Source organism: Gracilinanus agilis, chromosome 1, assembly GCF_016433145.1.
Source record: "Gracilinanus agilis isolate LMUSP501 chromosome 1, AgileGrace, whole genome shotgun sequence".
Classification (NCBI taxonomy): Eukaryota; Metazoa; Chordata; class Mammalia; order Didelphimorphia; family Didelphidae; genus Gracilinanus; species Gracilinanus agilis.
This window is the reverse complement of record NC_058130.1, coordinates 279,419,468-279,445,012: the sequence shown is the minus strand read 5'-3', so window position 1 is coordinate 279,445,012 and position 25,545 is coordinate 279,419,468. Positions and strand designations below refer to the sequence as shown.

The 25,545-nt window shown below is 34.6% G+C and overlaps 1 protein-coding gene across 1 annotated transcript in view; it reads right to left on the bottom strand.

The window, feature by feature from the left end:
- Positions 1-4,213: 4,213 nt before the first annotated feature.
- The window catches only part of PRR16 (proline rich 16), a 213,826-nt gene continuing 192,494 nt past the window's right edge, over positions 4,214-25,545 (bottom strand). Inside the window, exon 2 of the mRNA XM_044662013.1 lies at positions 4,214-5,300. Coding sequence (XP_044517948.1) covers positions 4,542-5,300 — 759 coding nt within the window. The 3' untranslated portion in view covers positions 4,214-4,541. The remainder of the gene's footprint in view (positions 5,301-25,545) is intronic.

The following is a 25,545-nucleotide window of genomic DNA, read 5'->3' as shown; positions in this document are numbered from 1 at the left end:
CTTTCCCTTCCTTCTCCTATTCTCCCTTCTTTTACTGCACAGACCCCTTAATAAAAGAAGACTTTGGAAGAAGTTTGGCTCTATTCTTTAGCTCTCCATTCATGTGGTGGAAGCAACTGAGGAATCCTATAAGGTGTCCTAGAAGATATCAAGTATCAAAAGATGAGTCAATCTATATTGTCAGATTTCAGGTGTCACTTTTTCCTAGAGGCAGCATAAAATTCATGGAATCAACACCAAATAGAGCCATGGACAGGAAAATGAAGTTATCTGCAAAATTTACATAATCACTTTGGCCCTTAATTTATTTCCCTCAAAAAAAAGGTGAAATGGTAGGGTTGTACTAGATATTTTTGAAGATACTTTATAGCTAAAACATTAAGTTAAATTCTGTGGGCCATGACTTCTTCACTGAGAGGTTTAAAATCAGTTGGTGAACAAACATTTATTTTCTAATATGTTATAAGCATTATTCTAACCATGGAGAATATAAATAAGAGATTAAGCAAAATAAAACAAAACAAATACATTGTTCTTGCCCACAGGTGACTCACGTTTTAATATATCAGAGGCAAATATGGAAAGCTCTATGTATCTTGTGTAAAAAGAAATTCTTTATTCCCTTTTTAATTTAATGAGGACTTGGAGGAACCATAGAAACAGGAAGTGAGGTAGAGAAAGGAGATAAAAGGGGGACAGTATCAGTTGGTCAGTCTGTCAGTTGCTGACAGTTAGGGCTGGCAGTTGCTGGGAAGTTGGCTGCTGAGAGTTGGGTTGGTGGTTGGCACTTAGTTGCTGGAATATAAAAGGTGGGCCTGAGCCTTAAGAGGGCTTTTTTTGGCTTTAAGAGGGTTTTTTGGCTTTTGCCTTTAGAGGACTTTTTGGCTTTGGGGTTTTGGGCTTTTGGTTTAGGCTGTTAGGTTTTTTCTTTCCTGAACTTTTTGGAAGGGGGTTGGTCTTTGTTGACAGACCTAAATGGGATTGGATTAAACACTGATTGGGTTGGATTTGATTGGGCTGGATTGGGTTGGAACTTTGTGAGTTGATTGTTATTAGCAGTAGTTATAGGCAGTTCTGGTAGATATAGGCAGCTTAGGTAGTAATTATAAGTAGTTATAGGACAACTAGTATAGATATTAGGAAATTTTCTTTCTCTACCTCTTTCCTATATTTCCTTCCTTTACTATATTTTTTACTATTTCTATTTTAATTAAACTAAATTGTTAATTGTTAAAAGCTGCTAGAAGTTTTCTTCTCTCTGGTTTAAAGGGATAATATTAATTTACAACTCTACTATATTCTCCTTAAAAATTAAATTTTTAAATGCTGCTCTCTTATTTTGTCAAAATTCCTAATTTAATCTTTATACTTGGAAAATGTATTCAGAATAGATGAAAAATATAGAGGGAAGGTAAAGGGTATAAGAGAGGGGATCAGAAAGGTCTGTTACATAGGGTGGAATTTACCTTGACTTTAGAAGGATGCCTGGGAAAAGGAAGAGCATTCCAAGAATGGCAAATAGCTAGCACAAAGGTACAGAGTACAAAAATGTAGTATCTTTTACAATGTACAATAAGTGATGCACTGTTTTGGGCCATAGAGTACATGAAGGGGAGTAAAGAATTAGAAGACTGGAATGGGAGGAAAATACTTGGTTGTAACGATCTATAAACATAAAAAAAAAAGACTTCATTGAATCCTGGACAGACCACTAGAACCACATGAGGTTTAGAACTACATGAGGACATGATAACATGATTGAACATACACTTTAGATAAATCATGTTTGCAACTTAGTGGAGAATGGATTGAAGTGGAAAGAGATTTGAGGGCATGAAATCAATTTTAAAATGCTTTTCCAATAGCCCAGGTAAAAGATCGTAAGTGCCTTACCATGAATGTGACTAAGCAAAAGAATAGAAATTTAGATAATATACTGGTTGTGTGTAGTATGAGTGTGGAATGCATATAATGAGTTCATCAGTATGCATAGGAAATGGCAGAAAACAGAAGATGAGACCTTAAGAGATACTGAGTTCAATGAAATATACATAAAAAAACCTACTCCTATTTTTGTCTGAACAATTTATTTAGTGAAAATTGCCCCAACACTAAATATTAGTGACTGAGTTATTTGGAGAAATACAGTGTTTTCTTTACACTATTTTCAGACTAATAGATCTTATTTTCTAAAATTGAAAAGAGATCATTCCAACATCTTTATTTTAAAGATGAAGAAACTAAAGTGTAGAGAAAACTTACTCAAAGACACCCAGGAGATTAAAAAAAATTGTGCCTAAAATATAGTTTTATGCCCCCTTTACCCATGGGGGCCACATATCTTAGAATATTTTATGAAATGGGATACAAATACAAATAAGAAATCGAGTGAGATTATTTTAATTTTTAATGAACTTATAATTCTTGAAGAATTTTGTTTTTTAAATAAACTTTTTTGACAAAAACTGTCCTCTTCGAATTTTGAGTCACAATATCAGTGAATATTAGTACTGAAAGTACAAGAATACCTGGATTTAAATTCTAACTCTTATCTTTATTCTCTATGTGATCCTTGGGAAATTATTTAATATTCTGAGCTCTTTTTGTCATTGGTAAAACAGTGATTTGTAACATTTATGTATGACATATATATGTACATATACATATGTATGACATATATGTACATATACATATATGTGTATATATATAATATTTCAAGGTTGTTGAGAGCTTTGTAAACTTTAGAGTGCTATAGAAATAGGAGCTCCTCATATTACTATTTATTCCAAGTTTATACCTACCCACCTTATGAAATGCTCCTTAAAACAACACCAGCACTACAATAAACAAAAGCCTACATAATGATCGTTGTTCACCTATTTAATCCATTCGATCTCGAATATAGTGCCAACCTTTTAAAGGAAAAGTTTGCAAGCAGTCTGCTAAAGCATTCAGAATCTTAGAATGTCTGAGTTGCAAGAGATTTCATATCTTTCATTTTTGTAAGTAAAAAGCAATTTACAAAAAAATGTAAATTGTAAGCCCCAAGGCAAAATTCCCAAATGAATCAACCTAGAATTTGCCAAATTATGAAACTAAAAAAAAAAAAAAAAAGATATCCAGCACAAAAAAGTCTTCTTATTTGTGAATGTCCTGTAATTGTGAGGTAATTAGGACACCAGCATCAATTCCTACCTTTCTTTATGTGTGTGTGTGTATATATATATATATATATATATANAGATGGGGGAGGGGGGTGGCTTCCCACGTTCACACACATGTATACATGCATACATATGACATAATGGCATGGTGGGTACCATACATTGTCTGGATCAAATCATTCCTGCCACTAGATTTTTGAAGATCTGAGGGAGGGAATGTGTAGAGATGTTCATTTCAATGCCCAACACGAAACTTGGAAGACAGAAATACTCAGCGTGACTTGATCATCAGTGGATAGAAAATTCAACATTAGGAAGCCTTGAATTCAAATCCGGTCTCAGATACTTATTAACTGTGTTATCCTGGGCAAGTTACTTAAATGACACTCAGCCTCAGTTTTCTCATCTATAAAATGGGGGTGATAGCACTTATCTCATAGGGTTATAAGAATCAAATGGAAAGACATGGTGTGTATATATATATATGTGTGTGTGTGTGTGTGTGTATTTTTTTTCAAGGATTTACATATCAGAATTAGATTGATGAATAAAAATACCTAGCACTCTACTTCAGAGGTCCTCCAAGAGAAATCCAAAGACCTTAATTTGTCTCAATGGTCTGTACATTGAGCTATGCTTATCAGTGCACGTATCATAATATTATCTATAATTCTACTTCTAGCATAAACTAGATTTTTCCATAAGACCTAGATATTTGAAATGTGATTCAGCTATATTAGAAGAGGTAGTGTTCTGCTTTATTCAAGTAATCCATGGGCAGAAAAAATATTTTATAAACATAATTTTATCTGAACCCTAATGATCATTCATTTGCTTCCACAATTATATACTACTTGTTTGTCACATCATCAAATTACCATTGAGAAAAATTTTAGGTTCTAGAAATGTCAACATATATTTATTAATGCAGGACTGCCACATAGTTCCCTATTGAAGAGTAATAGATATATTCTTCACCACTAAAATTCCTTATTTCATTCATTCATTTATTTATTTTACCAAAGTTAACAATATGACTAGTTCTCAGGGCAGTTACTTGCTATGTTTTAACAATAAAGAAATATTTCCTTTGACATATCAATATAAAAGAATAATAAAATCCAGGTCATAGTTCAAACCATCTGTAAATAAAAATAAACTCTGAAATATGCATTAGCACATGTTTTAATACTGGAACAATTCTGTTTACATATGGGATAGTTCTCCACACTTACCAGGTGATTTTATGCCACTTTGTTGAACACAGGCTGTAATATGTTTGGGCTTCTTATTGCTTGAGTAGAAAGTGCTCATCATTATCTATTATTTTATATTTATAATATAGAAAAATCAAAACAGTTTTTCAAGTGGCATACATCACACTGTCGTAGTGGTTGATTTCCTCAAGATGGTCTTCTGTGGTTTAGGTGCAGTAGGTAGAGGCACAGTTGCAGGTCTTAGAGGGGGGAAACTGTTACTGTGGCTTATTCCCAACCCTCCATTTTCCAGAGGAAAAGGAGGGAGAGGAGGTGGTAGAGGTGGGAGAGGGGGGCACTGGTGAGGAAGCTTTCCTGGCATGTGGAGAAGTTCACTGTGGATGTGAACCTCTCGATTTTTTATGTTATACCGGACATCACAGTCAGGACAGTACCCATGGTATTGAATCTTTTCACTAAATCGTACCCGTTCCCTTGTTCCTGCCTGGGGACACCTGTCCTTCTCAGGTCTGTGCATCAGAGGCTGCATCTGTACCTTGTCTAAGTTACTACTAGGTAAACCGCAGATGTCCCCATTTGGAATTTTGTTTGATGCTCCAGATAATCCTCCATTTCGGAGAAGTGTGCCATTTGTCTTTACAGAATTGATGGTTGGCACAGGCCTGTGAGGATCTTCACACTTCACAGGTGTCAATCGTGGAGGAGGAGGTGGAGGATTAGGTTTTCTCAGGACTGTGAGTATAGCAGAAGGGTGGACTGGTGGCTTGATGAGTGTTGCATTAGAATGCACTTTGATCTTCTCTAAACTGGATGCTGTGGTGCTACTGGAGCTACTGTTCAGTGTATCAGTTTTGGAGCTGTCTGTCATCTCATCCTCCAGCTGTAGGTCAGAAGTCAATGTGTCAATCTGATCAACCACCTACATGGAAATCAGAAAGCAAAAAAGTTAAAGAATGGCTCAAAACAAAAGATAAATGGAATAACATGAGCTCAGTTCTCTTCATGAAATCATATTGAACAGGTAATAAGTATCATTGTTGTTCTTTGTTCTTTGACTGATAAAATGACTGCTGCAATGATCAACAAATCAAAAAGCATTTTTTATTATTTATTTATTTGTTATTATTATGTGCAAGTCACTGGACCTCAAAACAAAAATTAAATAGTTCCAATCCTCAAAAAGCTTACAATTTATTGGAAGACACACAATAAAATGACTAACATTGGGATGTAAGAATAAATAAAGGGTTGGTAATACAACATTCTTTTTTCTGCCCTTAACATTCAGAAATGGAAAAGGAAAAAATGGATACTGGTTGCCATAGAGTTTTAGAGATTCCCTGATGAAGTACTTTTGTAAAGATATATGTCTAATTCACATAAAAGGAAATGAAGTGTCAGAAAGTAAACAGCCAAATGATGTTAAGAAAACAGGGTTCTTTGAGGCAATGTCTATCAATTGGGAAGTGACTGAAAAAGTTGTGATACATTACTTTAATGTAATAAAAAATAATGAGCTAGATGAGTTTGGAAAAACCTGGAAAGACTGATATGAACTGGTACAGAGTGAAGTGAGAAAAACCAGAACACTGTACTCAATAAACAGTAATATCATATGATGATAAATTGTGAATTACCTAGCTATTCTCAGCAATACAATGATCCAAGATAACTCCAAAAATGTTTTGAAAAATGCTTTTTGCTTCCAGAGAAAGAACTTGATTGACTTTGAATGCAGTTCAAAGCATATAGTTTCATTTCATTTTCTTAATTTTTGATGTGTCTTCTTGCATGACTTTACTACTATAGAAATAGATTTTGCCTAATTACATGTGTATAACCAGTCTCTAATTACTTATCATCTTAGGAAGGGGGAGAAGAGAGGATAGAATTTGGAGCTCAAAATGTTAGAAAATGAATGTTAAAAACTGTTTAGACATGTGATTGGGAAAAATTAAATGTTTGAGTTTTAAAATTTTGATTTCTTACATGCTTCGTTTTGGGGTTTTTAAGCTTATAACATTATTAAGAACAAATAGGGGTAATTTGCTGTCAGTAGTTATAGTAATAGAAGTAGTATTATTTGAATACGTTCAAATATAGGAGAGTAGTGGCTTGTTTAACCAGTTGTATTGAAACTAGTCCTAAATCTAAAAAGGCAGTCATTTCTGTTGTGAGGAAGATTAGGTAGTAATTAATTAAGAATTAAAGTTCATCTAGCAGGCTGGAGCTGGAGAATTCTAAGATGGAATGAAGGAGCAGGAAGGAGTGCCTTGTGCCCTGAGAGGGAGACTCCATTAGTGGTGGGCAAACTGTTGCCAGCCCTGGGAGATCTCAGACCCTGCATCTTGATTTCCTTGGGATCCTGAGTGGAGGTGGATTTCCAGCAACAATAGAACAGTGCCAAGAAGAGGAGAAGTTTTGAATCTGGTGGACAATTTCTCAAGCACACTCTTTCTTCTTGGATATCTTGGACCACCTAGGATTTTGGCATCCAGTGAGCATTTTTGGAAAACTGTGAGAACCCTCAAAGCCACCCTCAGATTGATAACTGTGCTCATTCAAGCCTGGCTGGTACCAGGACTGATTCAGCCTCCTAGAGACTCCACCGTTCCCTGGGCCCTGCCTGCTGGATCACTTAGATTAGAGTAGAATAAGTCCTCCCCTTGCCCTGTGGTTTTGCCCTTTAGATTTTAAGTATAGAAATCCCTTTCCCACCTTTTAGTTAAACATAATTAAAACTGTTAAACCCTTTTACCTTGCCTGCTTGTTTCTAGACTCTGGCCTAGGGAGAGCAGGGTGACAATTAAGACCAACTGCCATTCCTGTGATAAATCCAGTGAACTCCTTATCCTGGTCTAGTCTCTCCTACACCCCAGTGTGTGTACCTAAAACTATTTAGATTATATTTTAACATCTCTGGTGCCCTCCATTGCCTATATTTTCCACATTTCTAGGAGTCATTGGTGTCATTGTCATTATAATAGTAGTAGTAGTAGTCAGAGAAGAAGGAGAAGGAAGAGGTTGTTTTTAAACTCCAATTCAATTATCTAGGGTCTGAGTAATAGCGGGACATAAAAGTATAGGAAAGATAAACTTGGGCCAGTTGAGCTACAGTGATACCAGTGATTGTATCAGGAATGAAGTTAGTATGATTAAACCTCTTTTATAAAAAACTCACATATACACTACATATATAATTTGTATATACATATTTATGGTTTAAAGCAGGGGTTGGCAATGTATGGCTCTCGAGCCATATCTGGCTCCACAGCCATATCTGGCTCCACCTCCTGACTGGCCAGTCCCGGCAGAGCCCCAGGATGTGCCCTAGGAGTCCCTTCAGCCCCCTGCCCCATATTCCAGCACCTTCCACCTCCATCCTCCTCCTTCCGCAGGTGTTTATGGCTCTCATGGCCAAAAAGGTTACCAACCGTTGGTTTAAAGGAAGGATATATTGGTTAATGCAAATTGTGGGAGAGAATAGTGGAAACTTTACAGAATAATTTCAAGGTATAAAAAAATAGTACCTACCAAATTCCTAGTATGACATGATTCAGTGGCTAGAATTTCATATCAGAAGTTTGTTCTCTTTCATAAAGTAATAGTTGACACATATCCATACAGTAAATACAGAGTTCAAAATATCTTTGAGAAGTAAACAAATAATTAATCCTAGAGTTAGAACAAAACTATTACCCACAATTTCCATGAATCCACTAGCCCTGCATTTCTGGTATAAATCCCAGCTAGTGATAATTTCTTTATCCCAAGATCATTCTCCTTTTTTCTCAAGTATTCTGTGGCTCACTGCATCTTTCTTTCCTGTCCAATGTCTATTCTTACAAGAGGGGAGTTCAATACAGACATAGATTTTTCCTCCCTGAAGTCACAGATCCTCAATCTTCTCAATTACCATAAAAATGTATTCTATTTCTCAACTTCCACCTGTATTCTATATCATTTGTATACCACTGTCATGGTTACAGTTATTACTCTCTCATCCCAAAGTCTTTAATAAAAGACTTTGGGATGAGAGAGTCCATGATGAAGAATTCTTAAATTTCTTTGTCTAGTCATAACTTATCATTTTCTATCTTCCTATACTTCATTCTCCCTATACTTCATTCCTCCTAATTTTATTTTTCACTTTCACTATGACCTCCAGTACCTCTACTCATCTGTACTCTTAGATTAACCTTGCCTTGGCTTCACTTCTTAAGCTTTTTTTTCTGTAGTTAATCACTTCAGGTTTACTCTTCTCTATTATCAAATCTCCTATCGTTTTCTCTGATTGTAACTTGTCAACCCGACTCTCCAGGTCCAAATCTGGAAGCTCTGTGCTCCTGATGGGTGCTAGTTCTCCACAATTATTTTACCTAAATCTGCCTTTTTGCTGCCCTCTATCTTCATGTTATACCTTTGGTCATGTTACCACCCTACCTCCCATTTTTCACCTCTACTTCTGGTAATAGTAATAAATTCACCCTATTATCCCTAAAACAATGTTAAATAGGCCTATAGCATTACTGACTTTACCTTTTACTTCTGTTTAAAACATTGCTCACAATCCTCTACTTCTTTAGGTATGTTGCCTTTCTTTATGAGAAAGTAAACTTGTTGGCATGCTTTTTGTATTCATAATTGCAGCACTTAGCTCAGCAACTTGACATTGAATAATTGCTTTGAAAATAATTTTTTTCATTTATTCACTCATACCTGCTAAGACCCAAATCTTCATGAGTTCTATAATCTTTCTCTTCCATGTCTACTAATATGATTAGTGAGGAAGGTAGGCAATGCCACAGACTTGATACACTACAATTCATCTCATCTCAACTGCATCTTTATTGTGGTAAGATATTCTTCTGGTAGCTAATCATATCTTCTCAAATCTCTTAAACCAACAGTTTTCCTCACCCTTTCAAAAGTAAATCTCAGCATATTTATTTTTTCTGAAATAAGGAAAACATGTGTTAGAGACATTCACCTCTCTTCTGTTCTACAAAAGATCAAAAATCTAAAGAAAGAGGAATACCAGAGGCCATATAGTCCAACTTTCTAATTTTACAAATAAGAAAAATCAAAGCACAGGAAGCTTAAGTGATTTGCCAGGGGTCACAGAGGTACTGAGTCAAAGATGATCCATGAACTCATTCATCTGAAGTCAGTACTTATTCACTATGTCCTTAGCCAAAAAGCCCTTAAAATAATCCACTATTTTCTCTTCTATTACAGTTTTTTAATCAAAATTCTAGCTTAAATTGGGAAAATTTTTGTATTTTCATATATTATGTCATTTCTTGGCATGCCTTTTAGCAAATTTCCTCCAAAATTAATCCCTTTCTCTCATCTTCATTCTCTCTTTATGTACTAATTCATGAATACAATCTCCTATTACAAAAACAAATAAAAATCTATTTATATTCATTAATCCTACTTCCTCTCTCTCATGTCTCAACCTTTGTGCAATCTGACTTCTAACTTTATCAATAACCAATGACCCTTTAATTGACAAATCTCATGGTCTTTTCCAAATTCTTTTGCTTCTTGGCCTATCTGCAGCATTTGGAACTGTTAACAGCACTCTTCTTGACATTCTTTCCTCTCCATGATTTCATCATACTTTTCTCTGTGATTTTATGATATATATATATAGCATATATTCATTTTCAATCTTATTTGATGGGTCATCAGCATCATCCATATTTTGTCCTCTAACTATGGATTTATGCTAAAGTTCTGTCTAAGGGCTTTCTTTTTTTTCTACATTTTATCTTTTGATGGTGCCATCAGTTTCCATGGATTCAACTATCGTGCCCCTGAAAAAGATTCTCATATGTGAATATTTAGCTTCAATCTCTCTGACAAACCAGTTCTGCATCAACAATTGTCATTGGAAAAAAATAACCATTGTCTTTGGATATGTCAAAATGGATGCCTTGTATGCATTTCAAACTTAGTATGTTTAAAATTCAGTTTATCATCTCTTGCATTAGACTGATATTTCTTTCATAATTCCCAGTTTTTCTTAAAAAACACTACTATCTTTCCATCACCTTGTTTTGCAGTTTTAGGCATCCTTTACTTCTCTTGCTAAACCTTGTGGTGAATAAAAGATGAAATAAATGAGGAAACAAAGATTTAAGATTCTAAGCTTATTGATTTATTAAGTAATGCATGTCAGTTGCCAAAGAAGTTGGAACCAGGCATTCTCAGCTTTTGCACTTGACTCCAAAATACAAGGGGAGACGGACTTTTATACATTAAAAAATTCATCAGTAAAATCAACTGATTAAAAGGAAACAATACATTATGTAATATGATTTCTAATTGGAGGAAAAATTAGGAACTTTTCAGGTTGAGAGAGGGAGAATGAATGAGTACCATTTCCTGAATTCAGAAAAAGAGTTGTCTGATCTGCTCACTCCAGTACAGGTATGCAAAGGAATATAGAAAGAATCACTACTGGCGAGTTTAAGTCTAGTTTTCAGATAAGACATAGGGGTTGCTTGAAATGTACAACTGTGAGAAAACTTCTGGCATCAATCTTTAGATCTGCCCTGGTTTCTGGAAAAATAACTTATGTTCTTAGTTAAAGGTCTCTAAGAAGCATGTAAAGGCTGTCCAGTTTTCCAACCATGCAAGACTATGTTCAAACAACACAATAAGGTTTTCTACCAATTTCCACAATTGAACAAGTTTTTCTCTTAAGGAAGAAATTGAACTAGACACATAATTCAATAGAAGGGGAACTGGGCTAGTTGTAGAATTGAATTGCAAGATGGAGTCAGTGTGGTTCATTCAATTCCTATAGTGAACTTCTTACTATCCCAATCTCCTCAATTCCCTCACTCTATATAGTCAATGGTCAAATCTTGTCATCTCCTTTACCCATAGTTTCAACAACTAATCTACTTCATGATCCTTTGGTAGTGCTAGGACACCTTTAGTCATATATTTTTTATTTATCCATGTGATATTCTTGAACTTTTGTTCTTCCAGGTGGATTTCATTATTTTCTTCTACCTCTTTAAAGTGAAATTTAAAAGTAAAGTTATATTGAGATGACTGAAAAAGTAAATCAATTCAGAAGAAATAGTCCTTTTTATTGTATTGCATTGGCCTACCAATTAGTAAATGATATTTTACTGTTAATCAAATATGACTCTATTTCTGTGAAAAATGTTAAGCAATTATTTTCATAAATTTGGATTATTAAATTCCAAAGCATATATTTTATAATAAATACATGATATATTTTGTCACATTAAAAAATCAGTGGATGTAAAAAAAATTAATAAATTTTTGTAAAGTTCCTGGGTTTGTCTTGGTAGGTAGACACTTTGCAGTTATTTTAAATGGAATATATGTATATGTAAGAGGGAAAGTGTCTCACAAAGTATGTATGGGGCAGGAATGATTTATATCTACCACTTATTTTTAATTTGAGCACACACATCAGTGAGTATGTGTGAGCAGAGTATGTTGCTGGATTAGGTAAAAGTTTTAGTGATATTTTTTATACATTCAGAAAAGCTGATTGATATTAATTGGCTGTTTGATAATGAGGAGATATTACATGATTAAACATTAATGGTGGATTGTATGAGTCATATAGAAACAATAGAAATTTGGCATAGGACAAAGGAACAGCAAATTTTAAGATTGTGAGGTACCACAGTAGAAAAGTCTCTGAATACTGTTCCTGCAAGTTAGCTGAAAAGCAAACTGGGTACAAGGCAAGAGACTAGAGTAGAGGCCAGGTCAGAGAGGAGCACACTTATAAAACAGCAATGGAGGTAAGGAATCTCGTCTTTTGGTAGTTTGGTATTTTGATTTTTGCTAAGTCTATTATTTTCACTAGATAAAAATTTTATCTGTGCGCTATAAAATTTGATGGCCTGCATTAAAACACATCCTAATGATTCTGTTTCGGTGTTTTCATTGCTTCTAAATACTGAGTGCTGTGTGAATGCATATGTATGTATACGTTTGTGTGTTTTTCTTGTATTCCTACACAAAATTGTGGCTGTAATATTAGATTGTTTAGCTTCAAATAGTTTTGCATTAATAACAAATATCTTAGAGAAGAAGAAACCTCAAGGGGTTTACAGTCATCAGACATTTTGAATAGTCTTTTCCATTTGGAAAAAAAACCAAAACAATATAATATTGAGGCTTTTAGCCAAACTTACAAGCTGTTTCTGAAATAGCAACAACAAAAGAGGTAAAGTAAAAATGGACTTTTCCTAAAACAACAAGATGAGAAAAATAAAAAATGCAACTATAATTTGGAAAAGTTATTTATCTGCATTTGATAGAGGCAATGATCTGAAAAAGACAGGTTACTATACTGATAAAATCCATGTGGGCAAAAAAACCTGGATATTTAGTTTAAAAATATCCATTTTGTACTTATTTGGGTAGAAGAGCAATAAGCATTTATATAGCAACTGCCACATATAGATATTGTGCTAAATACTTTACAAATTTATCTCATTTGATATTTTGATAGTAGTGACTATTACTATCATTTAATGACATACATATATCACTTATATATTATAATGTCCTTAGACTCCATATTTATTTTGTTATAATGGCCAAATACTTTTTCTGTACCTAACACATCACAACTTAGTTAGGAGATGGAAAAAGCTATACTTATTCTCATCTGCTAAGGATTAGCCATTACCAAATCATAAACTTTATGGCTATTTTCCAAGCACTGGCCACCTAAGATTGTGGAGTCTCAGCATCAAAGGTTGGTTTTATTGGCCATGATAAATTACAAAAATTAGTAAGTCATAGAGGATAGATACACACTGAGAAATAATTCAATATCAGAAATGCTTAAATCATTAAAGTAGTGCACAAAAATCAGGAAACAAAATTTGATGATGTTCTCTTTAAAAAGAAGGTTAAACAACAGCAACATTCCCTAATTTTAGTTTATTAAAATTTTATTAGATCAGATGTCATCAACTCTAACAAAATTATTCTATAAAGTTATTTAAAATACTATGTGTATATGTATAAGACATACCACTCATAAGTGGTATGTCTTAGTATCACATATGGTACAGTGTCTTAGTTTACTTATAATTGGCTCACAACACACTGTGTATGTATACATACATATATATATATACATATATATATACACAACATGTTATGTTTAAGTGATTTTGTATATATGAATGTGTGCTCATAGTGTACATATATACACATGTACATAGCATGTTGCAAGTCAATTATAAATAAGATATCGTAGCATTTTTCCTTTAGGCATTTGAATCTGAATAGATTTCTAGTGTTTACATTTAAATTTCTACATTTGAAAAACTTCATGATGACATAGGACTACTGTAAGATCATTTCCCTTTTATGTGGAAGTCAATGTCAACAAGAACATTCTAGAATAAATAAATATATTCCACATAAAAATTATATTGAATTTCCCACCTTTTAAAAATACTGTTGTATTATGTAACTAATAATCACTAGCAAACATTTCAGCATAGGAGGAACAATATAAGTTGAATGTATTTGACACTAATTTTTCTACAAAATTTGATGTCTTTTTTCTAGATACAAAAAATTGGATAATCTCTTTTCTAATTATATAAGTACCTATAAATAAATAAGTAAATAAGTAAGTACCTGTAGATGCACTGCAGTCTTATTGCAACCCCAAATATAATTTGTCAATTTTATTATTTTGCTAGGGTTGGTGCTAAAATTGAGAATTACTGGATTCTCTCATTTAAACTTCCCCTTTGATTATCCCATTTAACTCCTATTACCATTGCTACCTGTAGAGTTTTCCAAAATATTTCTGGAATCCACATTTCTAAATTTGTGGAACCTGAAATTCCACAGGAGTGGACAATGGAGTAGTAGACAACCTACTACAATGTAGATGATGGAGAGCACCAATATAGTTCAAAGTCTCAATTCCAGTGAAAGCTTCTCATTGACAATTTGTCATAAGGAAGAATGTACAAAACAGGATAAGGCTGTAGGTGTTTACATATATACATATACATATACATATACATATACATATACATATACATACATACATACATACATACATATATATATATTTGTGGAGCAGAATAATAATCTTATTTTATTTTATTAAAACTTTGTTACATGAAGTATCTCTTCACTAAAAAATATATCAAAATCTATTTTGAAGGTATCTTTAAATAACTAGAATCTTCTTTGATATGTGATTTTATGCCACATTTACATCTAAATTCTGTATAGCTAATAGTAGAACCATCAAAAATCTCCCTATAGAACTTTAAAAAATCATAGATTGCTCTCATTAAATATAAAAATATACACATATGAGAATAGAAATAAAGTTAAAACCTGATAATCAAAATGCCCAGGGCATGAAATAGGCAACAGAATAGGCAAAAGGTTTGCTCCTAAATTACCATTTAAAATTTTTTATACATTTGGGAGATGACTCCTTTAAAAATTATTTATTTAAATGCTTTATTATTTTCTTAAAGATTTTGAAACAATTTAATTCATTGTCATCAATATAAACATAACGCTTGCACTGTCCTTTAAAACTATGCTGTCTTTGGTTACTATTTAAGTGTGAAGGAATGTTTTATCTTCAGAAAAATAGCCAATCATAAAGTTTCCCCAGAAAATAATATATATGTACATATTTTTCATTATGGTTTTCTCCAGCTAGCATTTTTAAAAAACTTTTCTAAACATTCCTCTCTCATTCACCTCTATTATTGGCTTTTCTAATATTTGCCATAGAGTGAGACTGGTGATTATATATACAAACTTGATATGATGATATTTAAAGAAAAAAATTAAACTTTTTTTAAACATTGGAACTTTATATTTTGGCTAATCAAAATTTTTATTGATTTTTTACCTTTGTATATTTCTTGATTTCCATTTTGTTCTGGATGAGTGAAGGTACTAAATTGCATAGCTCTGGATCTCTATAGTGTTAAATGGTAAACCTAACAATTTTCTTGTACTAATTTACAATTTGTGGAGAAGTTAAAATACATATACTTGCATAATCCTGAAAATCAAACTTACTGACTAAAATAAATAAAAATAATGTATTTAAAGTGCATCTAGTTCTTCAACATTTAAAAAGATCCGTGCTTTCTTTATTTTGGACACTTCTTCAATAAATGGAAAAATCAATACAGTCACAGCCTACTAAAAGATTTTATGAGCATCTGTGGCCAAAATATTAATCACTAGTGTCCATCTTCTGGTGTCAAGTATCTAGTATCTTAACAAAACTAGTTTCCAGATAATAAAAAAAGTTTGTCATTGAGCTTATATTCTCTTGTTTGATTATTTATGTAGATGAATCTTTTACCCTTTTGGTTTAACTATGCAATTTAATGTATAATTAAAAAATAAATGCAATTTAACTACATCATCTCAAATAAAACTTTTATAAGAACTTTAAAAAAATCTTTATCAAAGTTCTACTCTGATGTTGGCATAAAGCTAATCCTGAAGCAGATTTCCTGTCAGGTCATTCCAAGTTAGAAAGATTTTGAGTAGCAATTTTATCTGCCATTGGAGGACCAGAATAGCCAAGTACAAAGAGACACATAGCCAGATGGCTGTACACTAGGCAATGAATTATTTTGGTCAGAATACACAGAAACTCGAATATCAACTACCAAAATGTAGAATATTTGGCATCTGTTTTATTTGAGTGAATGCCCAAAAGAGAGCATACATGGAAGAACTGGAAAACACCTGCTTCAGTATCTACATACAAATAACTTAACTTTTCTACACTTCCTTATATGTTAAACATAGATGAGGATAATTCTAAGTTCAAACTAGTCCGAATAATCTTATTAGTGCCTTGTAATTTAAAATAAAGCAAACTTGCCCATGACTACTACCACAGTGTCTCACTTTCCCAGCCTTAATTTTTTGTCCAATATATATTGATGCCATTTTCCCCCTAGGTGATGGAAAATGTCACATCAAATGAAACTTAATGTGGTTCGGATAAGAGAACATATATAACACATCCTAAATATTCCCAAACATTCAAAGAAATAATATTAGTACTTCTGTACTAGCAGTAATGCAATAACCCAGGACAATTCTGAGGGATTTATGGAAAAGAACGCTACCCATATTCAGAGGAAGAACTACAGAAGTGGAAACACAGAAGACAAACAACTGCTTGAACACATGGGTTGATGCGGACATGATTAGGGACGTAGACTTGAACCGACCACACCAATGCAACTATCAATAATATGTAAATAAGTCTTGATTGATGACACATTTTAAAACCAGTGAAAATGTGCATTGGATATGGGAGAGGGCTTAAGGGGGGGGGTGAAGGGGAAAGTAAAAAGATGAATAATGTAACCATGGAAATTTTTTCTAAAAAAATAAAATATTTAAATCTTAAAAAAATAAACAGGCAAGGAAAGCTTAAAAAAAGAAAAGAAAAGAAATAATATTAGCACGGAAGAAGGAGAAAATTCAATGTTTGTTTTCCTAGAGTAGCAGTGATAACTACCCAGCTACTTACAATAAAAACATTGCTATATCTTTACTGTAATATTATTATAATAATTTCCTACAGTATCACAATCAAAACATTACCATAGCAATTTGATAAAGAAAATATATGTATCAAGTAGATACAGAGATAATGTGTATAAGAGGAAGATCACTTCTACTTCTTTAGTCTCAGAAATTGAGTTTAAAAATTCAGCTCATTCCCTGTTATATTTTTAAAATACAAACTGGAGAGTATCAAAGAAGATCTGTGGACAGGGATGGATGTTTGGCTTAGGCACAGTTTTGTCCTGAAAGAAAAAGATACCCTTGCACATTGGATGTGATAATGGTTGATGGACAATATTCATAAACTCTGTCTTCCTTACAGAAAGGTATAATTTATTGTTGTTTTTACTTTTCAAGACATTATCTTGAGAATACAGAGAATTGATATTTCCCTGGCAGCACCAGGACTAGGGTAACCTCATAGGTATTTCTAAATTTATTAGTTCCCTTTGAACCTTTCCAAGTTCAACTCTATATTTTAGAGTTACAAGAAAAGAGATATACTAATGCAACATGTTCCATGGAGAAATAAAATAATTATCCAGATGGCTCATGAATATGTCCTACTTAGAGGGGGGAAAAGCTTTGGATTATATGGATGAGAAAGTATAGACCTTGTGGGAAGAAAGTAGTTATTCAAACTTGGAGTGAAGGAAGTAAGGAGAGAAATCAGTGAACAGAGAGAAAGGGGATATAGAATTCTGTAGAGAAACAGACAAAGAACTTACAGCTAAGATGGCAGTATAAAATGTTCTTTCTAAAACCTACTCCATATGCTTAAACACTTGATTAAAATGAAGACAATTTTGTGTATAAAAAATCTAGCCAAAGAAAAACACAATAGAGTTCTTTGCCAGTCAAAGGGGAACAGAACAAGCAGATAGGATATAAAGCAAGGACAACTCCAGAACTTTATGGTGACAACATAGAAAAACTAGGGGGAAAAAAAGCAATGTTTTTTGAGGAGGAAAGTGGCCTGAATTTTTCTTAGGAGACTTCTCTGAAATCAGCAACATCTTCCATGGAATTGCTGTAGGAAAGAATACCAGAATCAGTTGTGTGGTCACATATCTATAAATGGATGAAAAGATGACCTGGTATTGGGAAAACATCAGGAGACACAGAGAAGGTTCAAATGGCTACAATGAGGTTGTTGTTTTTTTCCTAATGTTGAGTCTAAAACCTGGTCCCAGATAAGGTCTATAATTTCAAGGCATGGTTATAAAATAAGGCAGAGTCTAGACCAGTGGTTCCCAAACTTTTTTAGCCTACCACCCCCTTTCCAGAAAAAATATTACTTAGTTCCCCCATCACATACTGTCACCGCCCCCTTACAGTTATTCACCACCCCCAAATGCACCTGTGGCCATCACCACCCCTCTGGATCACTTCAGCACCCACCAGGGGGTGGTAGTACCCACTTTGGGAATCACTGCTAGACCAATTTAAGGACCACAGAGAAGCAAGTTCTGTACTGGTGAAGGATAGAACCTCCCTCAGCACATTATCCTTTTCCACTTCTACAGCAAGAGTAAGTATTAAGTCGAGGAGAGGATGAAAGTCGTGACAGGTGTTGTGAGGGTTATATAGCAATTAATTTAGTGTTAGTGTTGGACCTAGCAAGAAGGGCTGGAGGATTCCAAGATGGAATGAAGGAGCAGGAAGTGGGGCTTGTGCTCTGGGAGAGACTCCATTATTGGTTGGGACATAACTTTTGCTAACCCTGGGAGATCTCAGAGTTAGGGAAAAACTGCATCCAGATTCCCTGGGATCCTGAGAGGTGAAGGCTTTCAGGAGTGGACATCAGACCTGCAGAGCAGCACCAAGTGGGGAAGTGGTTTGTAATCTGGTGGACAGAATTGCAAACTCACTCTCCCTACCTGGGTACCTTGGATCACCTGGTGGAGTTGGCTCTTGGCATCCTGTGACCATCCTTGGATTACCATGAGACCCCAATTGGTCCTTTATCTGAGCTGACCAAACCTGGCTGGAACCAGGTTTGAAGGAGCTTTCCCTGTGACTTCAGTACTGCTTCCTTTGGGCCCTGCCTGGCTTAGGTCAATAGGATAGTGTAGTTAAGTCCTTCCCTGCCCCCTGTGGTTTGCCCTTAGGTTTTGAGTATAGAATCCCTTATTCCCATCCTTCATTATTATTTCCCTCAATTATTGCTACTGAGTTGTGTTGGAAATATATAGAAATGCTGATGATTTATGTGGGTTTATTTTTGTTCTTGCAACTTTGCTAAAGTTGCTGATTATTTCCACTAGCTTTTAAGCTGATTTTCTAGGATTCGTCAAGTAGACTATCATATCTGCAATGAGAGATAGTTCAGTCTCCTCATTGCCTACTTTAATTGCTTCAATTTCTTTTTCTTCTCTAATTACTATTGCTAGCATTTCTAGTATAATATTAAATAATAGAGGTAGTAATGGGCATCCTTGTTTCACTTCTGAGGTTATTTGGAAGTCTTCTAATATATCCCCATTGCAGATGATGTTTGCTGATGGTTTTAAATATATACTATCATTATTTTTATAAAAGGCCCATCTATTCCTATACTTTCTAGTGTTTTCAATACAAATGAGTATTGTATTTTGTCAAAACTCTATCTGCATCAGGGGGCAGCTGGGTAGCTCAGTGGATTGAGAGCCAGGCCTAGAGACAGGAAGTCCTAGGTTCAAATCTGGCCTCAGACACTTCCCAGCTGTGTGACCCTGGGCAAGTCACTTGACCCACATTGACTGCCCTTACCAATCTTCCACCTATAAGTCAATACACAGAAGTTAAGGGTTTAAAATTAAAAAAAAAAAACTCTATCTGCATCTATTGAGATAATCATGTGATTTCTGTTGGTTTGGTTGTTGAAATGATCAATTATATGAATAGTGTTCCTAATATTAAAACATCCTTCCATTCTTGTTATTATTTAATATCATATTCCAAGCCTTGTGGTCCTTTAGTTTCCACTAAAGGCTGATAGATCTCGTGTAATCCTAACTGAGGCTAATTGATATCTGAATTGTCTATTTCTGTCTATTTGCAATATTTTTTCCTGGCCTGGAAGTTCTTTAATTTAGCTATAACATTTCTGGGGGTTATTTTTTTAAACATTTATTAATATTCATTTTAACCTGTTTACATACTTTATGCCTGTGTCATTTAAAATCACTTGGGATACTTGGAACTACATTTCCCGTGGTCCAACGGGTTTCCCGTTCCGGTTCTTTGGGCATGGGGATGCCTACGCCTCCACGCAGAGGACAGTTTAAAATCTCCGGGGTGAGGAGGAACTTCCTTTTTTTTAGCTACCTTCCTCTTTAGCTACCTGCCTCTTGAGCTACCTGGCTTCTTTAGCTACCTGAGTTCGTGGAGAGAGGAAAGGTAAATGGCTGAGGTGAGGTTGGAATAGTTTTTCTTACAGGCACGTGGTCAGTTTATCTCTATCAGCATGGCTTTTATTAAAATACTATTGTTCCTTTTGATCTCAGCCCTCATCATTTTTAATAATAACATGCCCCTACTTTCCTCTTCATCCCCCGCTCACCCCCCACCCATGCCTGATGCACACTTCCACTGGTTGTAACATGTGTCCTTGTTGAAGGCCTATTTCCCCATTGTTGTTAGTTGGATTGGTGTGGTAGTTTTGAGTCCACGTCCCCAATCATGTCCTCCTCAGCCCATGAATTCAAGCATTTGTTTATCTTCTATGTTTCTTCTCCTGCAGATCTTCCTCTGAATGTGGGTAGCGTTCTTTACCATAAATCCCTCAGAGCTGTCTTGTGTCATTGCACAGTTGCTGGTACAGAAGTCCATTACATTCGATTTTACCACAGTATATCAGTCTCTGTGTATAGTGTTCTTCTGGCTCTGCTCCTTTCACTCTGCATCAGTTCCTGGAGGTCTTTCCAGTTCACCTGGAACTCCTCCAGTTTATTATTCCTTTTAGCACAATAGTATTCCATCACCAGCATATACCACAGTTTGTTCAGCCATTCCCCAATTGAAGGACATACCCTCCTTTTCCAGTTCTTTGCCACCACAAAAAGCACAGCTATAAATATTTTCATACAAGTCTGTTTATCTATGATCTCTTTGGGGTACAAACCCAATAATGGTATGGCTGGATCAAAGGGCAGGCATTCTTTTATAGCCCTTTGAGCATAGTTCCAAATTGCCAGCCAGAATGGTTGTATCAGTTCACAACTCCACCAGCAATGCATTAATGTCCCAATTTTGCCACATCGCCTCCAGCATTCATTACTCTCCCCTTCTTTCATTTTAGCCAATCTGCTAGGTGTGAAGTGATACCTCAGAGTTCTTTTGATTTGCATTTCTCTAATTATTAGAGATTTAGAACACTTTCTCATGTGCTTATTGATACTTTTGATTTCTTTACCCGACAATTGCCTATTCATGTCTTTTACCCATTTTTCAATTGGGGAATGGCTTGATTTTTTATACAATTGCTTTAACTCCTTGTATATTTGAGTAATTAGACTCCTGTCAGAGTTTTTTGTTATAAAGATTGTTTCCCAATTCGTTATTTCCCTTCTGATTTTGACTACATTATTTTTGTTTGTACAAAAGCTTTTTAGCTTAATATAATCAAAACCATTTAATTTACATTTTGTAATTTTCTCTAACTCTTGCTTGGTTTTAAAATCTTTCTTTTCCCAGAGATCTGACAGTTATACTATTTTGTGTTCACTTAACTTATTTATAGTTTCCCTATTTATATTCAGGTCATTCACCCATTCTGAATTTATCTTGGTGTAGGGTGTGATATGTTTGTATCCTGCAACTTTGCTAAAGTTATTGATTATTTCTACCAGCTTCTTAGTTGATTCTCTAGGATTATTTAAGTAGACCATCATATCATCTGCAAAGAGTAATAGCTTAGTCTCCTCATTGCCTATTTTGATACCTTCAATTTCTTTTTCTTCTCTAATTGCTATTGCTAGTGTTTCTAGTATTATGTTGAATACTAGAGGTGATAATGGGCATCTTTGTTTCACTCCTGATCTTATTGGGAAGGTTTCTAATTTATCCCTATTGCATATAATGCTCGTTGATGGTTTTAAGTATATACTGTTTATTATTTTTAGGAAGGGTCCTTCTATTCCTATACTTTTCAATGTTTTCAATAGGAATGGATGCTGTATTTTGTCAAAAGCTTTTTCAGCATCTATTGAGATAATCATGTGATTTTTTTTTGTTAGATTGTTGATATGGTCAATTATGTGGATGGTTCTCCTAATGTTGAACCATCTTTGCATTCCTGCTATAAATCCCACCTGATCATGGTGGATGATCTTCTTAATTACTTGCTGGAGTCTCTTTCCTAATATTCTATTTAAGATTTTTGCATCTATGTCCATTAGTGTATTATACAGAATTGGGGTCATATAGTTTTTTCTAGCTTTGGCTGAGTTCCAAAAGCTGTTAGAGGTTTGGAATCTTGAGGAAAAGACAGTTGACTGGATCTTCCATGGAGGGAGGTTGTGAATCAGCTGAGCTGCTTTGATTACCTAGCTTTAATATTTAAATTTAGCCTAGCTTTGATATATTTACTTAAGAAATTATTATTTTAGATAAACCCTTTATATCTTCCTTTCCTAATACCATCCCTGCCTTCCCTCCCTTACCTTATATGTCTGTGGAGTTAATAAGGAGAGTAATTAGAGAGGAGTTAAATCTGTGAAGAGTTACCTGATGGACAGCATTAGTTATAGTTAGTCAGTCATCATTTATTCCCTTTAGATAGTAATAGCACTTAGTAAAGCTGAGTTTAAAGGCAGGTCCTTACTCAGACTCCATCTTTGCTTCACTTCCCCCACCTGAGGTTCCTGAGACAACTGATAGGGCTTTCCTTTGATCCACCTTCCTAACAAACATCCTTCAAACAAAATAAACCCTTTTGTCTTCAACAGCCCTATTAGTGTAATTTGTCTGTTAGTTATCAAGTGGGAAGAAGAGGGAAAGAGACAACATACTCTGGGCTTAAAGGGAAGCTGGGGCATCCATCTTGAAGGAAGGTGTTACTTCAAAACAGGTCCCTTCCTGTGAAATTAACTAAAGCCTGTTTGTTAATTTCAGTCTAGTCTATTTCCCTCAGCTTGTGTTTCAGTCTAAGTCCCAGTCTGTAAGCCTGCTGTGTTTGTCTGTTTAGTTTAACTTCTCTTCTCCCTAAAAGATCTCTGCTTTCTTTCTGTGCTATACTCCTGACTTCAGTCCTATTATACCCTGAATCTCCTTTAATCCCAGCCTACCTGTAACCGAGATTACCCACTTAGCAAATCTCAAACATCCTCCTTTCAAACTCCCTTATACCCCACCTTTCTTCAAATTAGCCACATTACATTAGGGAGATTAGTCTATAGTTTTCTTTTTCTGTTTTTGGTCTACCTGGCTTTGGAATCAGTACCATATTTGTGTCATAGAAGGAATTTGGTAGGACTCCTTCTTTGTTTATTATATCAAATAATTTGTATAGTATTGGGATTAGTTGCTCTTTGAATGTCTGATAGAATTCACTTGTGAATCCATCAGGTCCTGGTGATTTTTTCTTAGGGAGTTCTTTGATGGCTTGTTCAATTTCTATTTCTGATATGGGATTATTTAGGTATTCTAATTCTTCTACTGTTAATCTAGGTAATTTATATTTTTGTAGATATTCATCCATATCTCCTAAATTGTTATACTTATTGCCATATAATTGGGCAAAATAGTTTTTAATGATTTCCTTAATTTCCCCTTCATTAGAGGTGAGGTCTCCCTTTTCATCTTTGATACTGTCAATTTGGTTTTCTTCTTTCCTTTTTCTTATTAGATTGACCAGTACTTTGTCTATTTTATCTGTTTTTTCAAAATACCAGCTTCTAGTCTTATTTATTAATTCAATAGTTCTTTTACTTTTGATTTTATTAATTTCTCCCTTGGTTTTTAGTATTTCTAATTTAGTTTTCATCTGGGGGTTTTTAATTTGCTAGCTTTCTAGTTTTTTGAGTTGTATACCCAGTTCATTAATCTCTGCCCTCCTTAATTTGTTAATATATGCACTCAAGGATATAAATTTCCTCCTGAGTACTGCCTTGGCTGCATCCCACAGAGTTTAGTAGGATGTCTCATCATTGTCATTCTCTTCAATGAAATTGTTGATTCTTTCTATGATTTCTTCTTTGACATATTGATTTCAGAGAATCATATTGTTTAATTTCCAATTGGTTTTTGATTTGCCTGTCCAGGTGCCCTTACTAATTATTATCTGAGAAGGTTACATTTATTATATCTGCTCTTTTGCATTTGTTTGGAATGATTCTATGTCCTATTACATGGTAAATCTTTGTGAATGTACCATGTGCAGCTGAAAAGAAGGTGTATTCCTTTTTGTCCCTATTTATTTTTCTCCACATATAAATTAAATCTAATTTTTCTAGGACTTCATTCACCTCTCTTACCTCTTTCTTATTTATTCTTTGGTTTGATTTATCTAGATCTGAAAGAGGAATATTTAGATCTCCCACTATTATGGTTTTATTATCTATTTCCTTCTTGAGCTCTGCCAGTTTCTCCTTTATGAATTTGGATGCTATACCACTTGGTGCATACATATTGAGCAGTGTTATTTCCTCATTGTTTATACTGCCTTTAATCAGGATGTAATGACTTTCCCTGTCTTTTTTAATCATATCTATTTTTACTTTGGCTTTGTCAGAGATCATAATAGCCACTCCTGCCTTCTTTTTATTATTTGATGCCCAAAAGATTTTGCTCAAGCCCTTAACCTTAAACTTGTGTGTGTCTACCTGCCTCATATGTGTTTCTTGTAGACAACATATGGTAGGATTTTGGTTTCTGATCCACTCTGCTATTTGCTTCCTTTTTATGAGCGAGTTCATTCCATTCACATTCAGAGTTACAATTATCTGTTGTGCATTCACTGACATTTTTGTATCCTTCCCTAGACCCACCCCTTCTTCTTACACTATTTTCTTTTAAACCAGTGGTTTGCTTTGAGCCAGTATCCCTTTCTGCCCCCTCCCTTGTTATTCCCCTCTTTTTGTTTTTTAAAGGCCTAATGAATTCCCTCCCCCTTCTTCTCTCCTTCCTTTTTTGACCTCCCCACTCCCCTGCTCCCTTCTCACTTTCTCAGTGGGGTTAGATAGAATTTTTTATCTGAATGGATAATAAAACTACTCTTCCCTCTCCGGGTTGATTACACTGAGAGTAAGGTTTGATTATTACCTCCTAATGCTCTCTTCCTCTCCTTCTTATAATAGTATTTATCCCCTCCCCTTCCCATGCCCTCTTTGTGTGTAATAGAATATCCTATTTTTCTTATTTACTCAGATTTTTCTTGGTGTCCCCTACTATTCCCCCACTCTTTCCCACCCCATGTCATCTTAAACCATTTAGTATCCTGTCCTCTCCCTATGAATTATTCTTCTGGTTGCTATAATAGTGAATATTATAATAGTGAATAGAGTTCACTACAGAGAATTATACATAGCATTTCTCAACATAGGAATACAGATAATTAGATCTTATTTAAG